We start from the raw sequence: 20162 nt of genomic DNA, 5'->3' as shown, positions 1-20162 counted from the left end.
AGCACTATCTCAGGTAGTGTTACGTCAGCACGGGTGGATCCTAAATATTCCAAAATCGCAGCTGATTCCAACGACACGTCTACTGTTCCTAGGAATGATTCTGGACACAGTCCAGAAAAAGGTGTTTCTCCCGGAGGAGAAGGCCAGGGAGTTATCCGAGCTAGTCAGGAACCTCCTAAAACCAGGCCAGGTGTCAGTGCATCAGTGCACGAGGGTCCTGGGAAAAATGGTGGCTTCTTACGAAGCGATTCCATTCGGAAGATTCCATGCAAGAACTTTTCAGTGGGATCTACTGGACAAATGGTCCGGATCGCATCTTCAGATGCATCAGCGGATAACCCTGTCGCCAAGGACAAGGGTGTCTCTTCTGTGGTGGCTGCAGAGTGCTCATCTACTAGAGGGCCGCAGATTTGGCATTCAGGATTGGATCCTGGTGACCACGGATGCAAGCCTGAGAGGCTGGGGAGCAGTCACACAGGGAAGAAATTTCCAGGGCTTGTGGTCAAGCATGGAAGCATCTCTTCATATAAACATTCTGGAACTAAGGGCCATTTACAATGCCCTAAGTCAAGCGAAACCCCTGCTTCAGGGTCAGGCGGTATTGATCCAATCGGACAACATCACGTCAGTCGCCCACGTAAACAGACAGGGCGGCACGAGAAGCAGGAGGGCAATGGCAGAAGCTGCAAGGATTCTTCGCTGGGCGGAAAATCATGTGATAGCACTGTCAGCAGTGTTCATTCCGGGAGTGGACAACTGGGACCACCCGGGAGAGTGGGGACTTCACCCAGAAGTCTTCCACCTGATAGTAAACCGTTGGGAAGAACCAAAGGTGGACATGATGGCGTCCCGTCTAAACAAAAAACTAGACAGATATTGCGCCAGGTCAAGGGACCCTCAGGCAATAGCGGTGGACGCCCTGGTAACGCCGTGGGTATACCAGTCAGTGTATGTGTTCCCTCCTCTGCCTCTCATACCAAAAGTACTGAGAATCATAAGAAGGAGAGGAGTAAGAACTATACTCGTGGTTCCGGATTGGCCAAGAAGGACTTGGTACCCGGAACTTCAAGAGATGCTCACGGACGAACCGTGGCCTCTACCTCTGAGAAAGGACCTGCTCCAGCAGGGGCCTTGTCTGTTCCAAGACTTACCGCGGCTGCGTTTGACGGCATGGCAGTTGAACGCCGGATCCTGAGGGAAAAAGGCATTCCAGATGAAGTCATCCCTACCCTGGTCAAGGCCAGGAAGGACGTAACCGCAAAACATTATCACCGCATTTGGCGAAAATATGTTGCGTGGTGTGAGGCCAAGAAGGCCCCTACAGAGGAATTTCAACTGGGTCGTTTCCTCCATTTCCTGCAAACAGGACTATCTATGGGCCTAAAATTAGGGTCCATTAAGGTTCAAATTTCGGCCCTGTCGATTTTCTTCCAGAAAGAACTGGCTTCGGTGCCTGAAGTTCAGACATTTGTAAAAGGGGTACTGCATATACAGCCTCCTTTTGTGCCTCCAGTGGCACCTTGGGATCTCAATGTTGTGTTGAGTTTTCTAAAGTCACATTGGTTTGAACCACTCACCACTGTGGACTTCAAATATCTCACATGGAAGGTGACGATGCTGTTAGCCCTGGCTTCAGCCAGGCGTGTGTCAGAATTGGCGGCTTTATCATATAAAAGCCCTTACTTAATTTTTCCCTCTGACAAGGCAGAATTGAGGACTCGTCCTCAATTTCTACCTAAGGTGGTTTCTGCATTTCACATGAACCAACCTATTGTGGTACCTGCGGCTACTAGGGACTTGGAGGACTCCAAGTTGCTTGACGTTGTCAGGGCCCTGAAAATATATGTTTCCAGGACGGCTGGAGTCAGAAAATCTGACTCGCTGTTTATCCTGTATGCACCCAACAAGCTGGGTGCTCCTGCTTCTAAGCAGACGATTGCTCGTTGGATTTGTAGTACAATTCAGCTTGCACATTCTGTGGCAGGCCTGCCACAGCCAAAATCGGTAAAAGCCCATTCCACAAGGAAAGTGGGCTCATCTTGGGCGGCTGCCCGAGGGGTCTCGGCTTTACAACTTTGCCGAGCAGCTACTTGGTCAGGGGCAAACACGTTTGCAAAATTCTACAAATTTGATACCCTGGCTGAGGAGGACCTGGAGTTCTCTCATTCGGTGCTGCAGAGTCATCCGCACTCTCCCGCCCGTTTGGGAGCTTTGGTATAATCCCCATGGTCCTTACGGAGTCCCAGCATCCACTAGGACGTCAGAGAAAATAAGATTTTACTTACCGATAAATCTATTTCTCGTAGTCCGTAGTGGATGCTGGGCGCCCATCCCAAGTGCGGATTGTCTGCAATACTTGTATATAGTTATTGTTACAAAAATTCGGGTTATTATTGTTGTGAGCCATCTTTTCAGAGGCTCCTTTTCGTTTTATCATACTGTTAACTGGGTTCTGATCACAAGTTGTACGGTGTGATTGGTGTGGCTGGTATGAGTCTTACCCGGGATTCAATATCCTTCCTTATTATGTACGCTCGTCCGGGCACAGTATCCTAACCGAGGCTTGGAGGAGGGTCATAGGGGGAGGAGCCAGTGCACACCACCTGATCCTAAAGCTTTTATTCTTGTGCCCTGTCTCCTGCGGAGCCGCTATTCCCCATGGTCCTTACGGAGTCCCAGCATCCACTACGGACTACGAGAAATAGATTTATCGGTAAGTAAAATCTTATTTTTTCCTGCATCTGAGGAATTAAATGAGGTGTGTGAGGAAGCGTGGACTTCCCCCGATAAGAAATTGATAATTTCTAAACGGTTATTGGCAGCGTACCCTTTCCCGCCAGAGGATAGGTCACGTTGGGAAATACCCCCTAGGGTAGATAAAGCGCTTACACGTTTATCAAAAAAGGTGGCACTACCGTCTCCGGATACGGCCGCCCTGAAGGAACCTGCTGATAGAAAGCAGGAGGCTACCCTAAAAGCTATATATACACACACGGGCATTATATTGCGACCAGCGATTGCATCGGCATGGATGTGCAGTGCTGCTGCTGCGTGGTCAGATTCCCTGTCGGATAATATTGATACTATGGATAGGGACAATATTTTGCTGACAATAGAGCATATAAAAGACGCTGTCTTATACATGCGTGATGCACAGAGGGATATTTGCCGGCTGGCATCAAAAATAAGCGCAATGTCCATCGCCGCCAGAAGGGGGTTATGGGCTCGGCAGTGGTCAGGTGATGCCGTTTTAAAAAGGCACATGGAAGTGTTGCCTTACAGAGGGGTGGAACTGTTTGGGGATGGTCTTTCAGACCTCGTTTCCACAGCTACGGCTGGGAAATCGACATTTTTGCCACAGGCTACCCCACAGCAAAAGAAAGCACCGTATTATCAAGTACAGTCCTTTCGGCCCCATAAGGGCAAGAGGGCTCGAGGCGCATCCTTTCTGCCGAGAGGCAAAGGTAGAGGGAAAAAACTGCAACATACAGCCAGTTCCCAAGAGCAGTAGTCCTCCCCCGCGTCCGGTAAGTCCACAGCATGACGCTGGGGCTCCACAGGCGGACCCGGGGACGGTAGGGGCCCGTCTCAGAAATTTCAGCGCACAATGGGCTCTCTCACAGGTGGATCCCTGGATCCTTCAAGTAGTATCTCAGGGGTACAGGCTGGAATTCGAGACGTCTCCCCCCCGCCGTTTCCTAAAATCTGCCTTACCAGCAACTCCCTCTGCCAGGGAGGCAGTGTTGGTGGCTATCCAAAAACTATATTCACAGCAAGTGATTATCAAGGTACCCCTCCTTCAACAAGGAAAGGGTTACTATTCCACAATGTTTGTGGTACCGAAACCGGACGGTTCGGTGAGACCCATCTTAAATTTAAAATCCTTGAACACTTATATCAAAAGATTCAAGTTCAAGATGGAATCGCTCAGGGCGGTTATTGCGAGCCTGGACGAGGGGGATTACATGGTCTCCCTGGACATCAAGGATGCCTACCTGCATGTCCCCATTTACCCTCCTCACCAGGAGTACCTCAGGTTTGTGGTACAGGACTGTCACTATCAGTTCCAGACGCTGCCGTTTGGGTTATCCACGGCACCGAGGGTCTTTACCAAGGTAATGGCCGAAATGATGATACTCCTTCGGAAGAAGGGGGTTTTAATTATCCCGTACTTGGACGATCTCCTGATAAAGGCGAGGTCCAAGGAACAGTTGTTAGTGGGGGTAGCACTTTCTCGGGAAGTGCTGCAGCAGCACGGCTGGATTCTCAATATCCCAAAGTCACAGCTGGTCCCGACGACACGTCTTCTGTTCCTGGGAATGATTCTGGACACAGACCAGAAAAAAGTGTTTCTTCCAGTGGACAAAGCCGAGGAGTTGTCATCTCTAGTCAGAAACCTCCTAAAACCGGGACAGGTGTCGGTACATCAATGCACGCGAGTCCTGGGAAAAATGGTAGCTTCGTACGAAGCAATTCCATTCGGAAGGTTCCATGCAAGAATTTTCCAGTGGGACCTGTTGGACAAATGGTCCGGGTCGCATCTCCAGATGCAGCAGCGGATAACCCTGTCAGCAAGGACCAGGGTGTCACTACTGTGGTGGCTGCAGAGGACTCATCTCCTAGAGGGCTGCAGATTCGGAATACATGACTGGGTCCTGGTGACCACGGATGCCAGCCTTCGGGGCTGGGGAGCGGTCACACGAGGAAGAAATTTCCAGGGACTGTGGTCAAATCAGGAGATTTCACTTCACATAAATATTCTGGAGCTAAGAGCCATTTACAATGCCCTCAGCCAAGAAAGACCCCTGCTTCAAAACCAGCCGGTACTGATCCAATCAGACAACATCACGGCGGTCGCCCATGTAAACAGACAGGGCGGCACAAGAAGCAGGAGGGCAATGGCAGAAGCCACAAGGATTCTCCGATGGGCGGAAAATCACGTGTTAGCACTGGCAGCAGTGTTCATTCCGGGAGTGGACAACTGGGAAGCAGACTTCCTCAGCAGACACGACCTCCACCCGGGAGAATGGGGACTTCATCCAGAAGTCTTCCAAATGCTGGTAAACCGTTGGGAAAGACCACAGGTGGACATGATGGCGTCCCGCCTCAACAAAAAGCTAAAAAGATATTGCGCCAGGTCAAGGGACTCTCAGGCGATCGCGGTGGACGCTCTAATAACACCGTGGGTGTACCAGTCGGTTTATGTGTTTCCTCCTCTGCCTCTCATTCCCAAGGTACTGAGAATAATACGAAGGGGAGGAGTGAGAACTATACTCGTGGTTCCGGATTGGCCAAGAAGGGCTTGGTACCCGGAACTTCAAGAGATGCTTTCAGAGGACCCATAGCCTCTACCGCTAAGGCGGGACCTGCTGCAGCAGGGGCCCTGCCTGTTCCAAGACTTACCGCGGCTGCGTTTGACGGCATGGCGGTTGAACACCGGATCCTGAAGGAAAAAGGCATTCCGGAGGAAGTCATCCCTACCCTGATCAAAGCCAGGAAGGATGTCACTGCAAAACATTATCACCGCATTTGGCTGAAATATGTTGCTTGGTGTGAGGCCAGGAAGGCCCCAACGGAGGAATTTCAACTGGGTCGATTCCTGCATTTCCTGCAAGCAGGGGTGACGTTGGGCCTCAAATTTGGGTCCATTAAGGTCCAGATTTCGGCTCTGTCGATTTTCTTCCAAAAAGAACTGGCTTCACTGCCTGAGGTTCAGACATTTGTCAAAGGAGTTCTGCACATTCAGCCTCCTTTTGTGCCCCCAGTGGCGTCTTGGGATCTCAATGTGGTTTTGGAGTTCCTGAAATCACATTGGTTTGAGCCACTTAAAACCGTGGATTTAAAATATCTCACGTGGAAAGTGGTGATGCTGTTGGCCCTGGCTTCGGCCAGGCGTGTATCAGAATTGGCGGCTTTGTGTTGTATAAGCCCTTATCTGATTTTCCATATGGATAGGGCAGAGTTGAGGACTCGTCCTCAGTTTCTCCCGAAGGTGGTATCAGCTTTTCACTTGAACCAACCTATTGTGGTGCCTGCGGCTACTAGGGACTTGGAGGATTCCAAGTTACTGGACGTAGTCAGGGCCCTGAAAATTTTTGTTTCCAGGTCGGCTAGTGTCAGGAAAACTGACTCGCTGTTTATCCTGTATGCACCCAACAAGCTGGGTGCTCCTGCTTCTAAGCAGACTATTGCGCGCTGGATTTGTAGCACTATTCAGCTTGCGCATTCTGCAGTAGGACTACCGCAGCCTAAATCTGTAAAAGCCCATTCCACAAGGAAGGTGGGCTTATCTTGGGCGGCTGCCCGAGGGGTCTCGGCACTGCAACTTTGCCGAGCGGCTACTTGGTCAGGGTCTAACACTTTTGCTAAGTTTTACAAATTTGATACCCTGGCTGAGGAGGACCTTGAGTTTGCTCATTCGGTGCTGCAGAGTCATCCGCACTCTCCCGCCCGTTTGGGAGCTTTGGTATAATCCCCATGGTCCTTACGGAGTCCCCAGCATCCACTAGGACGTCAGAGAAAATAAGAATTTACTCACCGGTAATTCTATTTCTCGTAGTCCGTAGTGGATGCTGGGCGCCCATCCCAAGTCCGGATTGTCTGCAATACTTGTAAATAGTTGTTATTGTTAACTAATCGGGTTATTGTTGGGAGCCATCTGTTCAGAGGCTCCATTGTTATCATACTGTTAACTGGGTTATTATCACGAGTTGTACGGTGTGATTGGTGTGGCTGGTATGAGTATTACCCGGGATTCAAAATCCTTCCTTATTGTGTCAGCTCTTCCGGGCACAGTATCTTAACGGAGGTCTGGAGGAGGGTCATAGGGGGAGGAGCCAGTGCACACCAGATAGTCCTAAATCTTTCTTTAGATGTGCCCAGTCTCCTGCGGAGCCGCTATTCCCCATGGTCCTTACGGAGTCCCCAGCATCCACTACGGACTACGAGAAATAGAATTACCTGTGAGTAAATTCTTATTTTCGGCCGTTTTTTAATTCGACCGTCTAATTTCGGCAAGTGGGTGCCGAAATTGACCATATTCAATGAAAAACGGATTCGACAGTCCCGCTGACGAAAAACGGCCGATTTGACGGATTTTGTTTCGATTTTTAAAAAACGGGAAAAAACCCGAAAAAAAAATTTGCGTGGGGTCCCCCCTCCAAAGCATAACCAGCCTCGGGCTCTTCGAGCCGGTCCTGGTTCTAAAAATCCGGGGGGAAAAATGTCATGGGATCCCCCATATTTTTAAAACCAGCACCGGGCTCTGCGCCTGGTGCTGGTGCAAAAAATACGGGGGACAAAAAGAGTAGGGGTCCCCCGTATTTTTTACACCAGCATCGGGCTCCACTAGCTGGACAGATAATGCCACAGCCGGGGCTCACTTTTATACAGTGCCCTGCGGCCGTGGCATTAAATATCCAACTAGTCACCCCTGGCCGGGGTACCCTGGGGGAGTGGGGACCCCTTCAATCAAGGGGTCCCCCCCCCAGCCACCCAAGGGCCAGGGGTGAAGCCCGAGGCTGTCCCCCCATCCAAGGGCTGCGGATGGGGGGCTGATAGCCTTGAGAAAAGTGTAAGAATATTGTTTTTTTCCAGTAGTACTACAAGTCCCAGCAAGCCTCCCCCGCAAGCTGGTACTTGGAGAACCACAAGTACCAGCATGCGGGAGAAAAACGGGCCCGCTGGTACCTGTAGTTCTACTTGGAAAAAAATACCCAAATAAAAACAGGAGACACACACCGTGAAAGTAAAACTTTATTTTATACATGCCGACACATACATACTTACCTATGTTGACCCGCCGACTGCCACGCCCCCCTCGTCACTGAATAATCCGGGGTACCTGTGAAAAAAATTATACTCGCCTCAATCCAGTGTCCAGGTTATAATCCACGTACTTGGCAAAACAACAAAACGGCAACCCGGACCAAACGGACTGAAAGGGGTCCCATGTTTACACATGGGACCCCTTTCCACGAATGCCGGGACCCCACGTGACTGCTGTCACAGAAGGTCCCTTCAGCCAATCAGGAAGCGCTACTTCGTGGCACTCACCTGATTGGCTGTTTGCGCATCTGCTGTCAGACAGCGCATCGCACAGCTCCCTCCATTAGTTTCAATGGTGGGAACTTTGCGGGTAGCGGTGGGGTTACCCGCGGTCAGCCGCTGACCGCGGGTGACCTCACCGCTGAAGCAAAGTTCCCACCATTGAATATAATGGAGAGGCTTTGCGATGCGCTGTCTGACAGCTCAGACGCGCATACAGCCAATCAGCAGAGAGCCAGGACGTTGCGCTCGCTGATTGGCTGAAGAGACCTTTCTGTGACAGCAGTCACGGGGGTCTCTGCATTCGTGGAAAGGGGTCCCATGTGTAACATGGGACCCCTTTCAGTCCGTTTGGTCCGGGTTGCCGTTTTGTTGTTTTGCCAAGTACGTGGATTATAACCTGGACACTGGATCAGGTGAGTATAATTTTATTCACAGGTACCCCGGATTCTACTTGGACAAGTGGACCGAACGTCGTGTGAACATAGGTAAGTATGTGTGTGTCGGCAGGTGTGAAATAAAGTTGTACTTTCAAGGTGTGCGTGTCCTGTTTTTATTTGGGTATTTTTTTCCAGTAGAACTACAGGTACCAGCGGGCCCGTTTCCCCCCGCATGCTGGTACTTGTGGTTCTCCAAGTACCAGCTTGCGGGGGAGGCTTGCTGGGACTTGTAGTACTACTGGAAAAAACAATTTTCTTTCATTTTTCCAAAGGCTATCAGCCCAACATCCGCAGCCCTTGGATGGGGGGACAGCCTCGGGCTTCACCCCTGGCCCTTGGGTGGCTGGGGGGGGGACCCCTTGATTGAAGGGGTCCCAACTCCCCCAGGGTACCCCGGCCAGGGGTGACTAGTTGGATATTTACTGCCACGGCCGCAGGGCGCTGTATAAAAGTGACCCCCGGCTGTGGCATTATCTGTCCAGCTAGTGGAGCCCGATGCTGGTGTAAAAAATACGGGGGACCCCTACTCTTTTTGTCCCCCGTATTTTTTGCACCAGCACCAGGCGCAGAGCCCGGTGCTGGTTTTAAAAATACGGGGGATCCCCTGTCATTTTCCCCCCCCCGGATTTTTAGAACCAGGACCGGCTCGAAGAGCCCGAGGCTGGTTATGCTTTGGAGGGGGGACCCCACGCCATTTTTTTTCGGGATTTTACCATTCCATTTAAAAAAAATAAAAAATATTTTTTTTAAATATATAAATAATACTTGTGCCTCCAAAATAGACAAACCAAGTACCTAATCCCTTCTAATATAAATAGATATGCTATTACCAATTAAAAAAACACCAAAAAAAACATGTTTTAAATTTTTTTTTATTAGATTCCCCCACCAAAGTGCGGCGGATTGAAAATGACGAATTTACTGTCTAAAAGCACTGTTGTCGAATTTCCAAACTTCAATTGAATATACTTTTGGCGAATTGCCGCATTTGTACCATTGCAGAAATGTCCAATTTGACAAATGTCGAATTTCAAAAAGTCGAATTTTGAAAGTCCGTTTTTTTGACGGAAAGTACTGAATTGCATTGTCGATTTTTTTTTTTTTGGCGAAAAAGTCCCGTTTTTCGACAATTTCGGGAATTCGACCGCAATTGCATATACCCCATAGTCAGGTATAGTGGGTCTGCTGACCGCCCGTCGCATGACTACATCCCGTTAGAATGAAATAGAGAACATTAAACACTTGAGAGGTCTTGTTACCTTACTTATTGAGCCATCCTCATATATATAATTCTATGTGTTCTATAGTTTTTGCTGCTGATGTATTATTTTCTGTGATAATAAACCAGTAATCTTTTTCAGGTTTTTTCCACTCACAAACGAAACGCAACAATGAACTTTTTCCTGGAGACACTGAAAGTCTTGCTTCATACAATCTATTTGATGTTTGAGTCCATCATTTTATGGTTTATCCCATTGCGACGGAAGAATGTTGCCGGTGAATTGGTGCTCATTACTGGTGCAGGTAGTGGCATAGGAAGACTAATGACGATGGAATTTGCTCGACTTGGAGCTACACTTGTTTTATGGGACATCAATGAAGAGGGGATCAAGGAAACGAGCAGACTAGCTAAAGAAAATGGTGCTGTCCGGGTGCACACTTACAAATGTGACTGCAGCAAAAGGGAGGAGGTGTATAAAGTTGCTGACCAGGTAAGTGATATATGTGCGTGACCCAATTTGTTCTCAAGTCATTAGTTTACTGAAATAAAGCACCGCAGCTGCATGCATTTTTTACATATAGTTGCAAAGACCACAAGCGTTAATAATAGGTTGAAATGTGCTGCAGCCTGAACTAAACACTTAGTACAAATAATCTTCTTTTTTTTGTGGCTTTACCTGCGGGTGCCCACTCCGAGTTCAGCACTGTAGTCCCCCTTCCTAATAGCATGGGTGTCTTTCATACAGCGATACCATTCTCCCGTGAACATCTCCTTAACATGACTTGGAGATTCTCAGGGGACGGCCATGGACATAACTTCTTTCTATCTGAGTTGGGCAAATAGTAGTAGGAGACAATGTAAGTACATCTCTGGTAACCAAAAAAACCCAAAAACCCCTCAGTGTTGTAATGCAGCCTGATGACAATACAGTATTAAAAAGCACATGCAGTGACTGAATTCCCGGAGGTAACGAAAGCATTGGCCCCTGGGTGCCAGCTGTCAGGGGGCACAGATTAATCTTTCTACAACTGCTGCCTGCTGATTGCAGCGGGGCAATCAGCAGTGAAAGAAAGAAAGATCTAACTGTTGTGTCTGGGCAGTCTCTGACACTTGACGGGGGGGTTCTTGTTTTTTTTTATTTGTATTGACATAATGCGTGCCACACCCCTGACAGAGGTGTCGGGCACAGTGTGAAGATGACACTGAAGTTAACTGTGTCTGTAGGTGGCAGGGGACTGGAGCAGTGGAGATACTGGGTGGCTGGAGATGCAGAAGGGGGCTGGCTGGGGAGACACTGGGTTGCTGGAGAGACAGAAGGAGCTCGGCTGGGGAGACACTGGGTGGCTGGAGATGCAGAAGGGGGCTGGCTGGGGAGACACTGGGTGGCTGGAGATGCAGAAGGGGGCTGGCTTGGGTGACACTGGGTTGCTGGAGAGAGACAGAAGGAGCCCAGCTAGGGAGACACTGGGTGGCTGGAGATGCAGAAGGGGGCTGGCTGGAGAGACTGAAGGAACCCAGCTGGGGAGACACTGGGTTGCTGGAGAGACAGAAGGAGCCTGGCTAGGGAGACACTAGGTGGCTGGAGATGCAGAAGGGGGCTGTCTGGAGAGACAGAAGGAACCCAGCTGGGGAGACACTGGGTGGCTGGAAAGAAAGAAGTTGGCTGTCTGGGGAGACACTGGGGAGCTGGAGCTGCAGAAACAAGTGGAAGGAGGCTGAAGATAAGTAATGGGCATGTGGCTGGTGATTATCCACACCTGGCAGGATTACTGGCACATTACTTCCTCCTTTGCCCCTCAGCTGTGGTACTGCAATGAGGGAGGGTGAGGCGGGGATGGGGGCACCAAGTTCCGTTTCGCTCCAGGCACCTGGTATGAATCTGCATCCCTGAGTATATACAAATATGTATTAATGATTTAAGAGAATGAGTCTTCCACATCATTCACAGTGTGTTTAGCCAAAGGCGTAACTTCCGTGGGTGCAGGCGGTGCAGTTGCTACAGGGCCCGAAAAACCCACAGAGCCTGCCACCCCGCCAACTCACTCAGCACTTTGTGCAGCCAATCTGCAAGCTGTAAGGAAGCGGCTGCAGTGCTTGCTGTACAATTAGAACTTTAAGACGTTATCTAATGATCACAGACCTCCTGCACCTAGCTCTGATGATTTCCTCTATATCACTATGAAGGTGGAGCTACATGGGTCGCAGGCAGAGTTACAAGTTGATGGGGGCAGAGGCAGAGCTACACGAGGTGTCGTTGCACTCTATAGCCAGGTCAGCTTTGGTTTGTGTGGTAAGGTCCACTGGCACTGATGGTCGCAGCAGCAGACTGCTTCTGTGACTCTGACCTTACTGCCATACTGTGCTGCTGACCGACCTCCCCCTGTGTGCTTCTGACCCCCATTCCAAACCGTGCTTTTGACCCACCTAACCACATGTTGCGCAGAACTGCCCCTCCATGTGTTCCACTGACTCCCCTCCCCATGTGTTCCTCTTAACCATCCTCCTCTTGTGTTCCCATAAACCCATGTGTGCGCATGAACCAAAATCTCCATGGGGAGATGTACTGTATTAAACCTTGGAGAGAGAAAGTACCAACCAGTCAGCTGTCATTTTACAGGCTATGTTGGTACTTTATCTCTCTCCACTTTATCTCTCCAATATTTGATCAATCTTCTCCCCATGTGCCTCTGACCCACCCTCCCCATCTCTTACTGTGCAGCCACCGCTATCCCCAACTGTGCCTTTGCCCTCTCCCCAAGGCTGGTGCCTTCAGATCAGAAGTTTCATGGGTGAACCACAAGTCCATGTTCAACAGCAAATAACTGAACATGAAGATGGCGGGTCAGCACAACTTTCCTTCTCTAAACGCATCAGTGGCCCCTTCTTTAGCTATTTAACATGACCTGGTTGTACTCTATCTGTATAATAAGGCAAAATTATATGTCCTGAGATGGACATGCACATTGTGCCCCGGCCCTCCTCACCAGCTCTCACTGCTGTGATGAGGAGAGGACATTCTAGCAGGGGAGAACCAGCGGTGGCACAGTGAAGTAATGCGGTGTCCATTTTACTAGCTTACTGTAGATAGCATTTGAGAATGGCATATTCTGTGTCTGACATGCTCAGTGGTGTGTGTGGGAAGTGTCAGGTTATGACATCACTGACAGTGGTGGGAGGGGTCAGATTTCATAGTAACTGTCAGCGCTAATATAGTTACAGTAAAGGTGTTTTTTAGGTTTCTATATTGATTAGCACCAATCTACATAGATAGTAATAAGATGGGAAACATCCAGGAGGCATTTTTCAGAAATACTGGGGCAGATGTATTAACCTGGAGAAGGCATAAGGAAGTGATAAACCAGTGATATGTGCAAGGTGATAATGGCACCAGCCAATCAGATCCTAACTGTTAATTTACATATTGGAGCCGATTGGCTGGTGCCTTTATCACCTTGCACATACCACTGGTTTATCACTTCCTTATGTCTTCTCCAGGTTAATAACTATGTGAAACCGTATGGCCACCTAACTGACTTGCAGCGAGAAGTAATATAGTCCGAGATTGCCGGAGTTGCAGGATGCTGGCTGACCTCAGATGTGTTTTTTTGTTTTTTGTTTTGTGGGGGGGCAATCACAGCCATGCCTTTAAAAAAAATAAAAATAAAAAAAAGACAGATTTGCTGGCATCCTGCACCTCCGGCGATCTCAGACTCCATTACATTCTACCAATTATCTGTCTATCATAGGCCAGATTACCCAGGCCACTCGCTCACCTTCCCCACTCACTTATCCAATCATTTCCCTGCAGAATGCTATTTCGACACTTTGAGGCAGATGTACCGTATCGCTTTCTATGGCTTAGTACATCTCCCCCTTTATCTGCACATCCATACACACATGGCCATTGTCTGCTCAACATAAAATCAATTTTCTGCTGCGGGGTACACTGGGCTCCACAGGGAATGACATTTGGGTGTAGAATAGGATCTTGATCCGAGGCACCAACAGGCTAAAAGCTTTGACTGTTCCCAGAATGCATAGCGCCGCCTCCTCTATAACCCCGCCTCCGTGCACAGGCGCTCAGTTTTGTAGTTGGTGCCATGCAGTGCAGGCATACAACAGGGGTGCTTCTCCAGCTTTAAAGTGAAAAATTAAGACTTCAAGGGCTGCAGCAGAGGCACTGTAAGTGTTAGATGTCAGTCAGACATCTCCTGCTGCAGCTCCATCACCTCCCCCAGCGGCGCTGTATACTCCCTTGCCCTGGTTGCCGGGTACTTACAGCGGAGGCTCCGGTTCTTCTTCGTCAGTCACACACACCACCGCTGCCCTCCTGGATCGTGTGGCCGCACACAGGAAGGAAGTAAGAGGGTCCCCCAGGCGGGACCCGTGGGAAATCGCGATCCAGTGCGGCCAGTGGGAGGCTGGCCGCGCGTGCTGGCGTGGACACTGTGGCAGTACAGGGACCCCACTAGACCACCAGGGCAAGGGCACAGGTCAGTTTTATTAAAAACCGTTTATTACATAACTTACAGTACCCGGTGGGGAAGTCCAGCAGGGGGATAAGGCTTTGACCTATAGCCCCTCCCCCAGCCCCAGGGCGCCATTTAGAGTAAATGCTCCCGCCCTGGAGCTGCATATCTCTCTCTCCCTCACTCCCTGACAGTGTTTGGGCACCATTAGGACAAGCTGAGCTGATCCTGGGACTGTTTGGGCAAATCCTCCTCTCTAAAGCAGCCTGTATGTCAGCGCTGTGCATTTTACAGGACACTTAAGTATTCTACATGTCTGCTGACCGTGTTAGTTAAGAAAGAGTACATTTAGTCAGGGTTATGTAGTACAAGTACCCTATGATACACATCCAGTCTTTACTGTCATTGTTATGTCTATTGAGTGTATAGCTATACTTAGTATTACTCTGTATTGCTAGTCCAGTGCAGTTTTATTGCATGTCACAACTTCTGCATTGTTCAATGGGACTCTGTGTGTGTGCATATAGCTGCTGTGTGACCTCCATTTTGTGTATCTCACTCAGATTGCTATCCCTATATTCTATAACCTGAGGGGGCTACGTGCGTCAGGGTTATTATCTAATATAGGTGTTTCACAAGATATACTTATTGTGTATTTTTCTCTGTGAATTTTAGTCACCAAATACCTCTGGAATTCTCTGTTTGTGCAGAAATACTACACGGAGGGTTCTTGTCAGGTATTGTGCTGCTGATATTGTACTGGGTTGCCTTGCATTGAGCTTTCTGATAAGTTCCGGAAGTTTGTCTGTCTCTGAGCTGGTGGCTCCAGGACAACGATTGAACAGGGGTCGTCCCTTCTGGATCTCCAACTGGGACCTCCTAACGACGGATGCCAGTCTGCGGGGTTGGGGCGCGGTGTTGGAGCAACACTCTCTTCAGGGTCGAACAGGGAGGAATCTCTCCTTCAGGTAAACACTCTGGAGTTGCGGGCAGTGTTCAATGCTCTGAAACTGGCCCTGCCTCTGGTAAGGAACAGGCCTGTTCAAGTACAGTCGGACAATGCCACCACAGTGGCGTACATAAATCATCAGGGCGGCACTCGAAGCCGCATGGCAATGATGGAAGTGTCAAAGATTCTTCTATGGGTGGAACGCCATCTGCCAGCCATATCAGCAGTGTTCATTCTGGAGGTCCTCAACTGGAAAGCGGACTTCCTCGTACATGCCGGAGAGTGGAGCCTTCATCCGGAAGTTTTTCGACTCCTCGTGGACAAGTGGGGCCTACCAGATGTAGACCTGATGGCGTCTCGACACAATCACAAGGACAAGGGATCCTCAAGCAGCGCTGGCAATTCCATGGAACTTTAGGCTGCCATACGTGTTCCCTCCCGTATCACTCCTGCCCAGGGTGATAAGGATGTTCAAGCAAGAAGGAGGATTACTACTTCTAATCGCTCCAGCGTGGCCCAGATGGCATTGGTTCTCAGACCTGCAGGGTCTCTCGATAGAGCGTCCTCTTCTACTTCCACAACGCCCAGACCTCCTCGTTCAGGGCCCTTGTATCTACCAGGATCTGCCCCGACTGGCTTTGACGGCGTGGCTCTTGAAGCTTCAATTCTGAGGGCCAAAGGATTTTCTGAGGCGGTCATTCAAACTATGTTGAAAGCCCGTAAACTTGCTTCGGCTCGGATTTATTATACGGTCTGGAATTCTTACTTCACCTGGTGTACGGCTAAGAATTATGATGCATATAAGTTTAGTACTGCCAAACTATTGGCTTTTCTGCAACAGGGCCTGGACTTAGGCCTTCATCTGGCCTCCCTCACTGTTCATATTTCAGCCTTGTCGGTATGGTTTTAGAGAAAAATTGCAACTTTGCCTGACGTTCATATTTTCGGGGTGTTTTACAGATTCAACCTCCTTATGTTCCTCCTGTGGCTCCTTGGGATTTGTCGGTGTTTCTGGATGCCCTACAAGAGTCTCTGTTTGAACCTCTTGAGTCTGTGGACCTTAAATGGCTTACACTTAAGGTTTTATTTTTGCTGGCTATTGCCTCTGCTAGAAGGGTTTCAGACTTGGGTGGCTTATCTTGTCTGTCACCTTTTCTGATTTTTCACTGTGACCGTGCGGTTCTTAGAACTCACCCTGGTTATCTGCCTATGGTGGTGTTGTCTTTCCACCTTAACAAAGAGATTGTGGTTCAGGCCTTTATCACTCCTGGTTTGCCCTCCAAAGAATGGTCTTTGGATGTGATACGGGCTCTCCGTATATATGTGAAGAGAACCGCCTCTCTTAGGAGATCTGATTCTCTCTTTGTCCTTTTTGGTTTTCACAAACATGGCTGGCCTGCAAATAAGCAGACATTTGGCCAGATGGATTAGAATGGTGATTGAACAAGCTTATGTACAGGCTGGACTTCCAGCTCCTGCTACTATCAAGGCCCATTCTACTCGGTCTGTTGGACCTTCTTGGGCGGCCCATCGTGGCGCGTCCCTAGAACTATTGTGCAGGGCGGCTACGTGGTCCTCAGTGAACACGTTCATCAGGTTCTATGCCTTTGATACTTCCGCCTCCCAGGATGCTTCCTTTGGACGCGGGGTTCTTGTGCCTGCTACAGTGCGTCCCCTCCCATGAGGAACTGCTTTAGGACATCCCTGATGTTATTCACTGTGGAATACCAGTGTACCCCGGTGCAGAAAACGAGATTTATGGTAAGACTTACCTTTGTTAAATCTCTCTCTTTCTGCGAGGTACACTGGGATTCCACAGGGCGCCCATCCTGACGCACTTAGCGTCTTTGGGTTTGTATGGCATTAGCTGCTGGTACCTTCTCCTGTCGTGAGAATGTGGTTTTATGTGGCAACTAACTACTGTCGTTTCTTTTACCTGCTACTGCATTGGACTGGTTAACAAAACTGAGCTCCAGTGCCTGGAGGCGGGTATACAGAGGAGGCGGTGCAGTGCATCTTGGGAACAGTTATAGCTTTAACCTGTTGGTGCCTCGGATCAAGATCAAACTCTACACCCCAATGTAATTCCCTGTGGAATCCAGTGTACCTCGCAGAAAGAGAGTTAGCAATGGTAAGTGTTACCATAAATCTTCTTTCTCTTACGTCCTAGAGGATGCTGGGGACTCCGTAAGGACCATGGGGTATAGACAGGCTCCGCAGGAGACATGGCACTACAAAGAACTTTAGAATGGGTGTGCACTGGTTCCTCCCTCTGTGCCCCTCCTCCAGACCTCAGTTAGTTCCTGTGCCCAGAGGAGACTGGGTGCATTACAGGGAGCTCTCCTGAGTTTTTCTCTAAAAAAAGAATTTTGTTAGGTTTTTTATTTTCAGGGAGCACTGCTGGCAACAGGCTCCCTCCATCGTGGGACTGAGGAGAGAGAAGCAGGCCTACTTAACTGATAGGCTCTGCTTCTTAGGCTACTGGAGACCATTAGCTCCAGAGGGAGTCGGAACGCAGATCTCCCCTTGCCGTTCGTCCCAGAGCCGCGCCGCCGTCCTCCTCACAGAGCCGGAAGACAGAAGCCGGGTGAGTATAAGAAGACAGAAGACTTCACAGGCGGCAGAAGACTTCAGATCTTCCCTGAGGTAAGCACGCAGTGGTAACGCTGCGCGCCATTGCTCTCACACACAACACACACGGCAGGCACTGATGGGTGCAGGGCGCAGGGGGGGCGCCCCGGGCAGCAATATAAACCTCTAGGATTGGCAAATACATATATATAGGCTGCGGAGGCAGTAGATATAAAAATCCCCCGCCAGTATTACATAATTGAGCGGGACTGAAGCCCGCCGCTGGAGGGGGCGGAGCTTGATTCCACAGCACTAACCAGCGCCATTTTCTCCACAGAGCACTGCAGAGAAGCTGGCTCCCCGGACTCTCCCCTGCTGAACACGGTGACACAGGGCAGAAAAGAGGGTGGGGGAGGCATTTGTAAGGCGCAGTGAGTGTATTATACAGATAATTATATATAAAAGCGCTATATTATCTGGGAATTTGTTTCCAGTGTCAGTTGGCGCTGGGTGTGTGCTGGCATACTCTCTCTCTGTCTCTCCAAAGGGCCTTATTGGGGAACTGTCTCCATATAAATATATCCCTGTGTGTGTGTGTGTGGGGGGGGGGGGGTGTCAGTACGAGTGTGTCGACATGTCTGAAGCGGAAGGCTCATCTGAGGAGGAGGTGGAGCAGATGATTGTGGTGTCTCCGTCGGCAACGCTGACACCTGATTGGTTGGACATGTGGAATGTTTTGAATGCAAATGTGACCTTATTACATAAGAGGTTGGACAAAGCAGAGTCCAGGGAAAAAGCAGGGAGTCAATCTATGGCTTTGACTGTGTCACAAGGCCCTTCGGGGTCTCAAAAACGTTCTCTATCCTAAATAGCAGACACTGATACCGACACGGATTCTGACTCCAGTGTCGACTACGATGATGCAAGGTTACACCCACGGGTGGCCAAAAGTATTCAGTATATGATTATGGCAATAAAAGATGTTTTGCATATCACAGATGACCCCTCTGTCCCTGACACGAGGGTGCGCATGTATAAGGAAAAGAAACCTGAGGTAACCTTCCCCCATCTCATGAGCTGAACGAGTTATTTGAAAAAGCTTGGGAAACTCCAGACAAAAAACCTGCAGATTCCCAAGAGGATCCTTATGGCGTATCCTTTCCCTGCACAGGACAGGGTATGGTGGGAATCCTCGCCCAGGGTGGACAAGGCTTTAACGTGCTTGTCCAAGAAGATGGCGCTACCGTCTCCAGACACGGCAGCCCTCAAGGATCCTGCTGATTGCAGACAGGAAATTACCTTAAAATCTATTTATACGCATACGGGTGCTTTACTCAGACCGGCAATAGCATCGGCATGGGTATGTAGCGCGGTTGCAGCTTGGACAGATACCTTGTCAGCTGATTTTGATACCCTAGATAGGGATACCATTTTATTGACCTTAGGTCACATTAAAGATGCTGTCTTATATATGAGAGACGCTCAAAGAGACGTTGGGCTGCTAGGTTCGAGAGCCAACGCCATGGCGATTTCTGCTAGGCGAGCCCTGTGGACCCGCCAATGGACGGGTGATGCCGACTCAAAGAAGCATATGGAGGTTTTACCTTACAAGGGTGAAGTTTTATTTGGGGAAGGTCTCGCGGACCTGGTTTCCACAGCTACCGCGGGTAAATCTACCTTTTTGCCTTTTGTTCCCCCACAGAAAAAGAAAACTCCAGAATATCAGATGCAGTCCTTTCGGTCGCACAAGTCCAGAAGAGGTCGGGGCTCATCCTTCCTCGCCAGAGGTAAGGCTAGAGGGAAAAGAACGCCTGCTTCGGCTAGTTCCCAGGAACAGAAGTCCTCCCCGACTTCTACTAAATCCACCGCATGACGGTGGGGCTCCACTGAGGGAGTCCGCACCGGTGGGGGCACGTCTTCGACTCTTCAGCCAGGTCTGGGGTCTGTCAGACGTGGATCCTTGGGCGATGGAAATTGTATCCCAAGGCTACAAACTGGAATTCGAAGAGGTGCCCCCTCGCCGATTTTTCAAGTCGGCCTTGCCAGCTTCTCCCCCAGAGAGGGCAGTAGTTTTAGCTGCAATTCAAAAGCTGTGTCAACTGCACGTGATTATCAAGGTTCCCCTAGTCCAACAGGGCAAAGGGTACTATTCAACGCTGTTCGTGGTCCCGAAGCCGGATGGCTCGGTCAGACCGATTTTAAATCTAAAATCCCTAAACCGGTACTCGAAAAAGTTAAAATTCAAGATGGAATCGCTTCGGGCAGGGATCTCCAGTCTGGAAGGGGGGGGATTTTATAGTGTCGCTAGACATAAAGGATGCATACCTTCATGTTCCAATATATCCTCCTCATCAGGAGTACCTGAGATTCGCTGTACAGGATTGTCATTACCAGTTTCAGACGTTGCCGTTTGGGCTTTCCACGGCCCCGAGGATTTTCACCAAGGTGATGGCGGAGATGATGGT

The 20162-nt window shown here is 49.5% G+C and overlaps 1 protein-coding gene across 2 annotated transcripts in view; it reads left to right on the top strand.

Moving 5' to 3' along the window:
- LOC134928241 (epidermal retinol dehydrogenase 2-like) overlaps window positions 1-20162 on the top strand; it is a 150735-nt gene that overhangs the window by 47165 nt on the left and 83408 nt on the right. For both annotated transcript variants that reach the window (XM_063923751.1, XM_063923752.1), the window contains exon 2: window positions 9848-10198. In XM_063923751.1, coding sequence (XP_063779821.1) covers window positions 9848-10198 — 351 coding nt within the window. The remainder of the gene's footprint in view (window positions 1-9847; window positions 10199-20162) is intronic.

This window comes from Pseudophryne corroboree, chromosome 5 (genome assembly GCF_028390025.1).
Source record: "Pseudophryne corroboree isolate aPseCor3 chromosome 5, aPseCor3.hap2, whole genome shotgun sequence".
Classification (NCBI taxonomy): Eukaryota; Metazoa; Chordata; class Amphibia; order Anura; family Myobatrachidae; genus Pseudophryne; species Pseudophryne corroboree.
Note: the sequence above shows the minus strand (reverse complement) of the source record. Positions and strands in the feature narration are given on the sequence as shown.